A 14,142-nucleotide genomic window follows, 5' to 3' on the forward strand; every position below is an offset into this window, starting at 1 on the left:
AGTGCATTTAAAAGATATTAGCATGCTAATACAGGAAAATTTGGCTTTACTCTGTCCTCAGGCAAATCACATTTGTTTTACTTAATCAGATCTCAAACAGAAACAGCAGTTTAGCTCTGTGGTTAAAGTGCATGTCCCATCAAAGCTTTAGTTCTCCTCCAATACAGTAGCTGTTTTAATCCCTTCCTCTGCTCTCCACTCCAAAATTTCTTTGGTATGTTGTCTGATATCCTCCGCCAAGGCAGACCTCCGCCAAGCATATTGTAATTGTGATGAAACACTAGTCCTACTTTAATGTTATACTCCCTTTCAGCAGACTGTCTGCTACAATTTGGTGTTAGTTGCAGGTTTGTACGATAATTTGTTGCCTGACTGTTGAAAATTATGATGGCCCAGTACATATTTCATATTCCAGATCTTGGTATTATTGGATTATAGCCAGGATCCTGATCGTACTTTTACATCTGTCAGGGATGATGGTGACCTTGTCTTGTATTGTTTTGCAAAGCAATCCGACCATTTATTGTGCAGTTACATAGACATATGGTAAAAATGGCCCTATCTCACAATGATAAAGGATCCTTTCAAAAAGTCCTGGATCCAGACGGTGATCTGGATCACCTCCAAAATGTAATCACTTCTTTCTTGTCCCATTTTGAACATTTTCTGAAAATTTCATGAAGATCCATTTGTAACTCTTTGAGTTATGTTGTTCACAGACAAACAGACAGCCCTCCCAAAAATATAACCTCCTTGGTGGAGGTGATAAACTTCTACATATTCACAATAGTATAACTTATAAGAGCAAGTCAAACACTGATTTTTTACATTTACAAGTGAGTCATGACAGGGAAACTGACAAACATTATCTTTTGTGCACTTACCATTAGATTATCAAGAGAGAGGACAATGGATACTGATAAATTGTGAGAGAAATTTACCATTCTTCCAAGGTAAAACAACATATTTGATTTTGATCTCCTACTGTTTCACAAACGTTAGCATTCAGACACTTTCTAGCTAATACTATGTGACTGATTAGAGAGATATGGTCACAGAGATATGAACCTGGAGTTGTTGGAGTTGAGTTAAGGAGGGTGATGCCTAAATCAGAACAAGCTCAATATTCCTGGGCTATAAGCATCATTATTATGTCGAATAACTGTTTCAGCTCCATTTCACTTGAAGAAGCAGACAGGAATCAATCCAGACTGTTTGGAGTTCATTTACAGTATGTCTGTGGTTGGTTTTTCGACAGTATGACTGTCATTGCTCCAAACCTGCGGCTTCCTGTTTTGCACCTGCTCGCAATAACTCATTAGCATGTTGAGTAATGTCTGTTATTGGAGTAATAGCCTCCGCTAAAGTAAGAGAAAACCAGTTTCGTGCAACACTCCTAAGGTTTTTCAGGTATCTGTGGAATGTGTGTGTGGTGTGTGCTACTTCTCCATTCTATAAATGACTAAAGATTAGGGTGTCATCAGGCTGTGTGATGTGAAAGTGACGTCTGGTTTGGAAACCGGATTCAACACACACTGGCAGACTCTCGTTGTCTGTCCTTTGGAGGGAGTTGGCACCACCCTGTGGTCAGCTAGAAGCTCGCAAGCCAAGTAAAAGTCAGCAGATAGATGCAAAGGTTTTCAAATAATAAAATCTTTGTTCCTCTTTCATTCCAAAAAACAAAACAAAAACAAATGAAGTCATACATCTTTATAAATAATACATAAAACAGAAAAATAGGGGCATAAAATGCTATATGAGAGCATGTCTGCAGATAGGTTTATCTGAAATCAATGACATAAGAACATTCATTTGAATATCCAAGCAAGTAAAGACCTAGATTTTTACATCTTAGTGTCCATGTTGGCCTCAAAGATTATTTAAAAGCTCCACACCTTGAAAATCAGAAATCACAGAATTTCTGTGATTTTGAGTTTAATATCCAGGACCACATATTGGAACTAAATGACATTCAGCTTGTTTTCAAATACCAGTCCATCTCCAAGTTATTCTTCCCTGTATGAGCACACATCCTGTTGACCTGCAGTGTTATTGAAGCTGATAAGCTCCCCAGAAAGTCATCTCTGTCAGGAAATCATCTGAGATATCAACGCTGACGCTGTCTCCCTCTCTGAGCCGGACGATCTTTGCCACCCACACGGAGCAGTCTGTCAAGCGTGGGAATGTCCCCTCAACGAGTTTCTTCACACTGGTCCCGGATGAGGGATTTTTTTTCAGAATCACGGATTTGGTCTGGTTTTTCCTGGAGAGTCTGCTGAAGGTGACCTGGGCGTAGAGGAAGTAGAGGCCGGGTTGTGTGAGGTGGATGGAGTTGTCATGCAGGTCGAGGGAACAGGACTCACTTCTGTGTTCAGCCTCCCATGGGGCACTGCTCGAAGCTGCGGGGAATTTGAAAACCACTCTTATAGTCGCTCGGCTTCAGAACAGTATTTTCATCCTAGCTATGAAACTTTTGACTCATAAAACCTCTTTAGATCAAATTCTAAAATCCCCAGACTCCCTTTCAAACATTCTCTTAATTTTTGATCTCAAGTCGAACAAAGACATCAGTTAAATAAAGTTGATCTTACAATTAACGGCTAATTTCCTTCCATTTGGCAGACAAAGCCTGCCCTGCCAAATGTATGATGTCTAAGCCGTGGGCTGTAATTACAGCTCTCGTCGATGCAGCCCACATTACAGCTCTGCTCAGGTTTGTTGAGGTTTTAGGAGCCCACTTCACAGAGGAAAGAGGCAGTGTGGTGGGAGGAACACAATGCCTGAGGCTGGAAACATGACAAAGCTTTACTGTGGGACTCTCACATCAGTTTCTACTGACTGTGTGAGCAGGCAGATAAACTGTGTCAACACAGTGTACGATAGCTGCGAGGTCAACTTAAGACTTGAACACAGATAACTGAACCATGACTCTACTGGTTATTATTAACTGTTTCATACTTATTTCTAGATAAACACTGAAAAGGAATACCTAATCTTGTCCAAGGCTGTTATAAACTCAACATAAGTCAACAACATGGCGCCGGATGACGCATTAGGAATATATGTCAAGTCAAGTGACAAACAACTACATGGTATTATCCTTGCTGGCACCAAATTAAGGGGCTGGTTAAAGAGATTATCAATATTTACATGATGGTAGGTCAGCTATATCTTGTGTCCAAGCTGTAGTGCAGCCACCTGTCACTAGCTGGGGCTATAGCTTGAGTTATTGACTACTGTCATAACACTTTATTGCATTGCTCATCAGAATCAGAATCAGAATACTTTATTGATACCAGATAGGAAATTTCATTTCAGTTAAATAGGGATGGGAATCGAAAATCAATTCCTGTTGAGAATGGATAAGAAATGGTTCAATCCAGCGATATCATAAGCCTTTGCACTTAACGATTCCCTTATCAATTCTTTACACTATGCAGAGCTGCAGGACCTTACGTCCACTAGTCTGCCGCGGCTATCTTAGCTTAGCAGATGATAATACTTTACCAATAAAACTCTGATTCAGGATTTTGTACATTACTGTACATTACTGTACAATGTACATTACTCTCTCACAGGAGATTCCTATTCAGTACAGTCAACATGTTTGACTCCAATTTACAAAATGGCACTAGCTTGATGCTAGCATATATGGAAAACTGCTCTGATATGCTAGCAGTTAGCATACATCGGTATAACTTCGGCTTCAGAATAGAATTACAACTTTCAGCACAGACATATCAGTTACTCTTTGTAAGAAATACTAAAAAACCCAAATGTCAAAGTACTCACAGGAAAAAAAAAGAAAAGTTAGGTGCAGGCTCATGGCTAGCTTCATAACTATGGCAAGGTTCCAAACAACTTAAAATAATGCTTTAACCACTTTGAGATACTAGATGGCCCGCTTCAGTCAATAATATATTACAAAACACTACATTGACATCACATGACAAACTATTTTTACTTATTTCGGTACATTTACGTCCAGAGCCATCTAGATCTAGTGACCAATTACATATTTATTCACTTATAAACTCAATTTACTGTTGTTGACCTAGAAAACCTGTAAAGCTACTTTTTTACAGAGGGGGGGAATTGATGAGGGAATTGATAAAGAATTGGATCGATAAGCAGAATTGATACGAGCATTGGTATCGATAAAATCTAATCAATACCCATCCCTACAGTTACATCCCTCCTAAGACGTATAAGAAAACAGACAGTGATGTGGGAAAACAGGAATGGGATAAACCTAGGAGCTGCTAGCTTGCCCAGCGTCCCTTTTGTAATAGATATGAAATAAAACACTGGGAGAAGAGAGGGGGAAAAAAAGGACAATTCCCCAACAGGTGGCATAGTTTGAGATTAAGAAAAAACACCTCAGCAAAAAAACACATGATAACAATAAACAAAAACTCAAGAACTTGCAAATGCTTGATGCTCCTTTGCTTGATAAAGGTCTGTGACTGAAACATTGCAATACATTTTTTCTCTCTGGAAGTTGGCCAGTGTGTGGGATTTATTGTTTTCTTCCAATTTTTGATCTCGAAAATTGAAGTAGAACTGTCTTTAATCAGTGTCTAATGGTTTTTAACTACTCGACCAAAGCAATGCATAACTAGCACAGATGTGTGCACCAACCTGCGAGGAGGACTGAAGGCTGGTGGGGCTAAATTCTGCAAACCAACCCCTTGTGTCTTAGTTTTAGCCTTTGCATTTAAATTTCCATTTCTTAGAAACAGAAATTAGTTGCATAAAACATTGCTCATTTCCCAGAAGCCACTCTGTTTTCAGTTTCAAGGAGCTTTATTTATTTATTTACTATTGATTTATTGGAAGCTAGAGCTGTTAAGCTTGTAGTTGTGTCCTAATTGTATAACAAAGTGTTAATTTAAATGCAATACAGAAATGTTTTCAGACAGGCTTGGATTATACACTCCCCATATGATTAAAAGGTAAACATTTAGTTGCTTTGTCAATGCAAATTTGTTTTCATGATGTTTAACTTCTGCAGTAGCCATCTTGTAAACAAAAATGTTTTTTATCCTCCTACACACCCACTTCTCCTCACATTGCCCTGTGTCCCTATGCTTTACTTTGAGACTTCCCACGTGTCTCAGAATGACTTGTCTCCATTTACATAAAGAGCATCTGTAGGTGTCAAACGCAGCAGCGTTTTCTGTCCATTAGCAGTATAATTACAGAAAGTGACATCAGTACAAAGCAGAGTCAGGTCCTGTGCTGAAATCACATTTCACACTTTGGTCAGTTGAGACTTCTCTGTCTCTTTTATGGCGTCTCTGTCTGTGTGATTGAAGGTAAATTGACAGCTCTAGAAAGACATCCTTTGAAGTGCCAGGCGCTGGCAGCTGAACCTGACGCTGACTGTTGATGTCTAAGAAAGATAAAAATGTGTCTGCTGTCGCTGGAAATGTCTCTTGACTTGACATGTTATCATTTATGCTTGAGAAGTTTTTCTATGAAGTATCAGCAAAAATCAAGACATGCAAACTGGAGGACTGAGGATCTAAAAGCCCAATTTACATCACCAAAGCTCCCATCAAATGACATTTTAGATATTCCCTCCAGCTCACACAAAGCCTACAGAAAACACAAGCAGAAAAATGGTAGCATGAGCATCATTTTACCACAGTTTTTCATCTAGACTGCAGCTTTTATCTGAGGTCAGATCCTGTTTTTTCTTTTCAGGAAGTTTAAAAGGTTAAACATGCTTCTATCACCACATGTCTGTGTTTATCTGATGCACTTTACGTTGGTGTTAACCAAACCTCTCTTTCTCACCAGCAGCTTTTTCAGACCGCTGCCTCTTGATTTTTAATCAATAAACACAAAGTTAACACATATCACATTTCTGGCTTCCTTCACCGACCACCAGCTTGATCTTGAGATTTTATTGTTGACATTTAAAAAACTTGATTCACTTGTGTCTTTAAATCTCTCAGACCTTTTAAAACGCCATTGTCTTCTTCTGATAAGCTGCTTCTGGCAGCCTGTCCCTCACTGCTTGCTTTCAAATCAAACTTTTATCACTTAGCTTCTGGCTCAGCATGAGAGTATCCTTTAATCCTTTTTTCCTTTCCAGTTGGCCTTTACACTTTTTTTTTTTTGTTGCTATTTTATCATTAAATAGGGTTTTTTTTGTCTGAAAGTGTTGCTTTGTGCTTATTCTGATGTACAAAATCTTTGTCAGATTTGTCAGATGGATTGGATTGGACTTTTTTTGGATTGAATTCATTCAGATAAGATTGGATTTGATTTAGGGCTGGGACCAAATGCTGTTCTTGCAATTCCAATACAATTTTTGGGGTGGTGATTCAATTTAAATTGCGATTCTTCAATGTTAATGATTTTGAGTTTGCTGTTTGAACACCAGATCATGTGAAAAAGTTTAATGATGATGATGTCTAAAGACCATATCAGGAGCCACATTTAAATGCACATCATGTAAGTCAGAGTCAAACATTTCCCCCTCTGCTGGAGAAAAGTGGTAACTTATTTCCAATCCAGTTTATAAACAAAGACTAAAATGAAGAAATTGAAATTAAAAAAAAATATTTTTTGACAAAGATTCCCGATATATTGATTTTTTTTCTCCCACCCCTTGAGTGACTGGGTTGGACTGGGTTGCCCTGATTGACTTGGCTTGAATAGGGATTGAATGGGTTTGACTGGATTGAATTTGATTGGATTGGACTGGTGTAAATTGAGTTGGACTGGATAGAATTAGACAGGGTTTGAATGGATTAATTGTTCTAATTCAGGGGTTACCAACGCTGTGCCCGTGGGCACCTAGGCGCTCACAAGAACTACATAGCCTCCTGACTACCAGTAGTTCAAATTTCTCTGTGGAGGACATTTGTAAACCTAAATATCTTCCACTTACTTCACACTACTGAATAAACTCCTCATGCCATCTAGAGAGGACATTTAGGGCTTTTCAATGATACCAAATGTGAAGGGGTGGGGCTTTGGTACCTTTCTCTTTTTCATTAAGGAAAATGGCATCCATCAGTGGAAGTGCAATTTATGGGAAGAGGAAAAGTAAGTGTATAAAACTTTTTAATAAGCAAATTTTCGCTTGAAATTTTGGTGGCATATTTTATATGAGACTCTTAACAACACATTTGAACATTGTCTGAATAATTCTTACTGTATTTTAGCATTCTATTATACTAGTTATATACATAATATCTGAAATATAAAAAACTTTTTTTTTCCAAAAAAAAAAAAATGTGTTCAGTATTCTAATAACCTCACAAAGATTGGGGAATCTTGAAACCTTTGTGATTGGACAATATTTTTTTTTCCTGGTAGTCAGGAGGATATGATGCCCGCGAGACACGTTCCAAATAATAGCACTGGTCAAGATGGAGCTATATCCTACCATTGTTGTTGTGTAATTCATTAATGATAATTGTGAAATAATTAACATCGACCTGTGAGTAGTCTCTTCACATAGTATTACCACTTCTACTATGATTAGTGTTATTTAAAAGTGATCTGTGTAAGATTGTTCAGGACGTCTGTTTCAGACAAGTAGCCCTTCGCGCCACCCATTCAGCCCTCGGTCTCAGAAAGACTGGTGACCCCTGTTCTAGTTTTACTGGATCTAGTTGGATTTGATTGGACTTGGTTGGGTTCAGTTGGGCTGGACTAGCTTTTGTTGGATTAGATTAGACTGGACAGGGTTGGGTTTGGTTGGATTGAATTGGACTGGATTGGATTTGATTATATGGATTCCTTTCCTTTTCCAGCACGTTCTTGTTCCACTCCTCACTCCTCACTCCTGCTGTGAAAATGTCACTTCACATGCCCGACTGATGTAAAGGCAACATATTGTGACTTTCTGGCAGCGTTTCATCTCGTCTGACCTGCTGACACCGTCCTGAATTGCTCTTGAAAATTTCATGGTGGCATATGTGTAAAGGGCTTCAGACAGATGCTTTCTACTTTTCCATTTGTGTCGGAATATCACTTCTTATAAATGCACCGTGATTCAAACACACACATTAGTCACAGACATAGGAGGAAAAGAAACTGAGTTACGGCATTTACCACAAGAGGAAGTGTACTCACACTTGATTAGCTGGATGAATGAGGCAGAGGATCCTGAAAAGACACGATTTCTCACATGAGGAGCTTTTATTTTGTTATAATGCCTTAGAGAGGTTTGAGATACTGCCTCCAATAGCAAATAAGATATCTTATTTACCTGATACATTTGTAGGAGTCACGGATGTTTCCACTGAAAAACAAAAAAATCAAGTTTAATCAAACTACATTCATAGAAATGTTCCAGGCTATTTTTTTTTAACACTTCAGAAAGATACAGCTTTGACATTCAATCTGTGTACCTGCTGGAATGACATAATCTGACCCCTGTGAAGCCACTACCCCCTGAAACAGAGAGTAAACAAACCATCGTCATCGCCACAACAGTTATTGTCATTATTCATTTTTTATTTCATTGAAATTATTCATGTGATGTGGAATTTACAGTCTTTAGATGGTGATTTTCTCTTAAAGAAAGGTTAACATCAGTGGGTTCTTCTAAGCAAATATAAAAACATGTTATATGATCATTTAACTAGGAAATCCCCAAATCACAAGTGAAATGGATGGAAGTGTCCTGGGTCAGACTTTAACAAAAGGACTGCTTGTTTCACACAATACAGCCAATGGAGCACCTGTGTTAAGAAAATGTACAGGATATTCCAGTTCAGTGAGGCTGTAATTATGATGTGCGCCCTTCATAGTCACAATAATCCCCATAAAAGGTCAAAATCTTCATTCAAATCTGACTTTTAAGATTTTTGCTTCTCACACATGAAAAGAAAAGAGATCAGAGTCATGTATCAGCTACAAAAAAGAAAGCCTAAATCAGGCCACTTGTGTATGAACAGCACATTTAAAGTGTCAATGTTCCCTTCCAGCTGTTGGATCAGTCAGCCAGGATGCTGCTGCCATCTAGAGGCACAAAGTGAGGGTGTGTGTTTGTGTTTGTGTGTCACATGCACTGACCTCAGCTGATTTTGGTTTCATCGAAGAGAGAAAAGCAGCCATGACCACTAATGCAACAGTGAGGAGACCACACCACACCTGCAGCAGCACGTACTTCTGAGAGGGCCTGGACGGAGGCTCCATTCTGTGAAACACACACACACACACACACACACACACACACACACACACACACACACACACACACACACACACACACACACACACACACACACACACACACACACACACACATGCTGTGAAATGGTCAGGGGGAATAATCTGACTATGGAAAAGTCAGTTTACTAAATGTAGCAAAGGTGTGCTTGTGATATTATCAGGTTCAGATTTTACAATAGAACAATGACTTTTTATAAAAATTTAAGGTTTAATTAACTGATAAAAAATCATTCTCAGAGGACTCCCTTCACACATTGTCCAATATTTGAGGAGTTATTTATACAACTGACCAGACTTTTGCACCCAAGAGTTTCTCCAGGTTGCCTTTAAATAACACTTAGAGCCTCTGGGACTTTACATGTTCTCACCTTTTGTTATAAAGCTGTGGCTACCACAAAAACAAACAAACAAAAAAGATTTGATGTAAAGTGTGCTAGACTGACGTTTTTATTCCGAGTAGCAATCGAAATGGTGCAAGGTTTTATTTACAGTCTGTGAGTTAACAATCGGGACATTGTCTGATGAGTGGGGCTTACTGTAATAGCCACAACAACTTCATCTTCTGGATCAAGATACTGACAAAGCCCCATAACAATAAAAATGTTGATCATTAATTTAACCAACTAGTCATTCGGGTGCCAACTAGTGAGGGCAACAACACTCAGTGTTGACTGAACACATGCATCACTGGAGTTCCTGTTGAATTCCTGTTCTATTCCACATGTCAATAAAACAGGATACGTGTGTATAATTTTTATATATATATATATATATATATATATATATATATATATATATATATATATATATATATATATACCACATTGCATCTGATTCTACCTGCATGTGACCACCTGAAGCCTTTGCTTTATGTACACCAGCTGCCAAGACTCCCTCTGGTGTTCAGTGTCAGAATTACACACCGAATAATTACCCAGTGGTTACCATCCTGCTTAAGACCTAAAGAGTCAGAAGGATTTTAAGGCCCTGGTTTTATACTGAAAACCAAGATCAAGTGAGCTTTTGCTCTTCTGTGCCTCACACAGTTTTAAAAACACCGATTAAACCCACATTTTGCCTCTGATTGAATCTATGCAGATCTTTTTTTATAAAACAAAAGCACAGGAGAGGAATCAAATGCTGCAAGTTCAACTTATTGACATATCATATGAGTTTTTGAAGGAAATGTGGTTAGTGGAGACAAAAGGGAGAAAAATCTTCCCCACTGTGAATCATTGCATTTAATGCCACCCCTGCCCTGGATCAGCACCCACTGCTCTGAATTGTCTAACCTCATATTAAATAGAAACAATAGCTGCACCTCATCAGTGGTATGTGCTGTATAATAATGTCTTCATTGCTGTGGCTGTGAATATCTCTCATGTTCATGATTAAATACTCAGCCTATTTGGTGTATTGAATAACTGAACTGAGTAATGACTCATTTTTCTCACATGGAGGATTATAATGTGTAGGTTTATGGAAACTATTGAGAGTTTTTGATATTGATATATGGTTTAGTCAACTCTCAAACAGTTGGTCACTACTGAGAGCCACCTCTGTAGATCCATCACTGATAATATGACTGTGAGAAAGCCCTTGTTCCCTAATCTTGGTTTGTCTTGAAATATTTCATTGACTCTTTTTACTTTAACTTCTAATGAAAGAATTCAGCGCTTCACATCGTATTTGACACACAAACCAAACTAGTTAGAACAAGTTTGAGATGACAGGATCAAGCATTTATTTAGTGCATACTTGAAAAATAAGATAGAGGATGAAATCCGGGAAACTGAGAGAAACCTGTCTGACTGCTGGCAGTGCACTTTCTTATGTAACCCAGATTGAGTCTTTTGCCTGCATTGCATTGTGGGTATTTCGCTGCATCACCATGCTGCTGCCTTCCTGGGGTTTTACCTGAACAGGAGGGTGCTTTTTTTTTTTTTTTGCTGGGGGTCTTGTAGATGAGAGCGGCCTGTCAGTGTACAGTCCTGTTTGTTTACTTGTGAGGAAAAGGTGAAACCTATCAGTGTTTTCTAACGTACCACGCACATTGAAGAGTCTTTCAAGTGGTTCCTCAATCAAATGCCAGACCTTTAAAATCAGATATTCACTATGGTCTGCAGGTGATTTCCAGTGACATACTTTACATTCTGGTCTGAGCACACTGCTCTGCTTTACATTCCAGTGCTTTGAAGTAACCAGATGAGTTACAAGCTTTTCACTCAGTGTACCATGTGGTTATATATATTCTGACATTAAGGATAAAAATGACTGTTAGTAATATGATATATGTTCTAAAACAATACATTTTTTGGTTAATGCTGCACCTTTTGAGATATTTGAATAATTCTGACATTAAAGTATAAAGGGTTTTAAATCACAGAGAACTGTAGCATCTTTCACGTGTTTTCTTTTTCTTAATTATCTGTGCTTACATCAAAATGCAAAACTATTACCAGTAAGTAAATTACCCAGATGATATGCAAACAGCTTATATGTAAAATATCTGACTTAATTTAGTGTTATCTTGTTTTTAATTTGGCAAATTATGCAACTATTACCCATAAACCCAGTTAAAGTGCAAAAATGATTGCCTAATTGAGAAACACACCTCACCCTTATAGACATCTCCCCTATCTTAACATATTTCAGCATCTACAAACTTTTATCACAGAACACTGGTTAAATTATCTGAAAGCCTGGCTGATCTCAGAGATTTTTCAGGAATGCAAATCAATATTTTCACACAACCCCAAAGAGAGGAACTGAACTCACTCACCAAATCTTGACTCACCTGGCGTGTGTTGCACCCTCTGTGTCCAAATTCATCTGCTGCTTCTCTGAGAGAGGCATGTCATGCTCACAGGGCTTTCCCTTTGACATGGGCTTGTAGTTGAGATGAGATGAGATGGAGTTTTTTTTTTCCTCTGCAGAGGGAAAGCTGTGGTGAGACAGAGAAGAGGAAGGAGGCGCTTGTGGTGTAGGTGGCTCTATGCACTGATGGTGAAGTGTGTTGCCTGTGCGGCGAAACTGAGAAGCGGTCTGAAACCTGAATTAGATGAATGAAACCAAAATTTTTAGATCTATGGTGTGAACAAATTGTTTTTTTACTGCTAGAGACACAGAGAGTGTAAAATTCCTATAACACACTCTTATATTCTTATAATCTGTTTAATGTCATGTGAATAAGGTCCACGTTTAAAGCCAGTGTGTTGGTGCTGCCCCTCACTGACAAACAAGTGTTTGTGGTGTGTGGGTTGTGATTTCCCATGTATAGGTCGATGAGTTTAACACCCAACAAGCATGACAGGGACTTTCTCTTATCATGTGTTCAATCTGGATAAAGATAAAGATAAAGATATCAAGGTATCTGTTATTTAGCTTCATGTCAATGCCCACTCATCTGTTTCCCTTCAGCCTGTATCTGATTGAAAGACCAACAAAACGGTAATGTCCCACACTTTCATGAAGTGCTTTCAAGTTTTAATGTTAAAATACATTTAAAGAATCACAATTAAGTTAAAAGCACTAATTGGATTACTCTGATTATCAGATCTAGGCCTCACTGAGGGGCTGTCCTCTGAACAAGCTGAAACTTTAACACAACTTTCCCTTTTCTTTTCCTCTTAGTTTTCTATTTGTTTGTCTCTCTCTCTCTGTTTGTGTGTGTGTGTGTGTGTGTGTGTGTGTCTGTGTGTGTGTGTGTGTGTGTGTGTGTGTTTGTGTGTGTTTGTGTGTGTTTGTGTGTGTGTTGATTCATTTATTTGTTTTATTACAGCTAACATGCATGGTGAATTTTGTGTTTGTTAAAGATACAAAGAGTGATTTTTATTTGCAGCTGGAACTTTCACATCAAGCTGTTTTCACAATCATTATTTATAAGTCACTCAGCTGTGGTAGATACTCGATCCTGATTGGTCAAAACCCCTTAACAATGGTTGCTTGATTTTAAATCATAAAGGCAGCACTCGAGACAACCTGATCACAGGTTGACCACAGTGATGCATCTGTAAATTGAAACGTTGAACAAACATCTCATCTCCGCACGCTCATGTTGACACACTCAGAGTTCAGGGTTATGATCGGGGAAAGTTCATTGTGGTCCAGCCCTCTGCAGGTTTGTTAACATTTCTCTGAGACCATGACCTTTTCCCACAACCTAACAGATCATATTCATCAGTACAACAGATTTGTAAAAGTCATCTGGTATTCATCAAAGTCCAAGGTTATTTAAAGGTGCAGTGTGTATAAAATTAGAAGTTTACTGACATGGAGTGTTCAGACTTTAGAATGAGCCTATCTGTTTCTAAAACATCACGTAGCAAAGGAAGACTTTGCGGCTCAAACACAATCCTAAAGATGGCATCATTTGTTTTTATAATTTTTATGTGATGGTGCAGCTCATAGCTGAAGAAATAACAGCAAGAAAGCTACATGTTATGTTTGTAAGACTATGAGATACACAACAAACAATGCAGTTTAGCGCAAACAAGCATTGCTATGGAAATGTCATGCAACGGTGCATGCACCCTCACCTGTGGAGCAGAAAACAGCCAACTTCAGCGTCATCCTTGAGACCTAACTTTTTCATTGATGACTCCCAGCTTGAAAACTCTACACTAATGTTTACTCTCCTTTGGATTGTTGTCTGTAGGAATGGGTACTTTTCATATTTGAAAAGGTACGATACTGATGCCCGGTACCTGGCATTTGGTACCTATCTGTACTCGACAGTACTAATTTTCGGTACTTTGGTGTATGTTTATGTGGTAGTAAATGCAAAATAGTGTAATTATAAAATCCTAAAATTTTTCAATTGAATAATAATAATAATAATAATAATAACAATAATAATAATAATAATACATTTTATTTATAGAGTGCTTTTCAAGATACTCAAAGAAGCTTTACACAGGTTAATAATAAAAAGCATGTAAA

The 14,142-nt window shown here is 38.2% G+C and overlaps 1 protein-coding gene across 1 annotated transcript; it reads right to left on the reverse strand.

Moving 5' to 3' along the window:
- Nucleotides 1–1,866: 1,866 nt before the first annotated feature.
- Nucleotides 1,867–12,107, reverse strand: lta (lymphotoxin alpha (TNF superfamily, member 1)). Its single transcript, XM_074684205.1, has 6 exons — nt 11,999–12,107; nt 9,043–9,166; nt 8,376–8,418; nt 8,234–8,266; nt 8,100–8,130; nt 1,867–2,437 (listed from the first exon to the last, which is right to left on the reverse strand). Exons 1-6 carry the CDS (start codon nt 12,085–12,087, stop codon nt 2,050–2,052), a joined length of 708 nt encoding a protein of 235 aa, XP_074540306.1. The 5' UTR covers nt 12,088–12,107; the 3' UTR covers nt 1,867–2,049.
- Nucleotides 12,108–14,142: the final 2,035 nt, after the last annotated feature.

Source organism: Halichoeres trimaculatus, unplaced genomic scaffold, assembly GCF_033239565.1.
Source record: "Halichoeres trimaculatus isolate MK-OKI-2021-1 unplaced genomic scaffold, fHalTri1.1 fHalTri1_scaffold_12, whole genome shotgun sequence".
Lineage (NCBI taxonomy): Eukaryota > Metazoa > Chordata > Actinopteri > Labriformes > Labridae > Halichoeres > Halichoeres trimaculatus.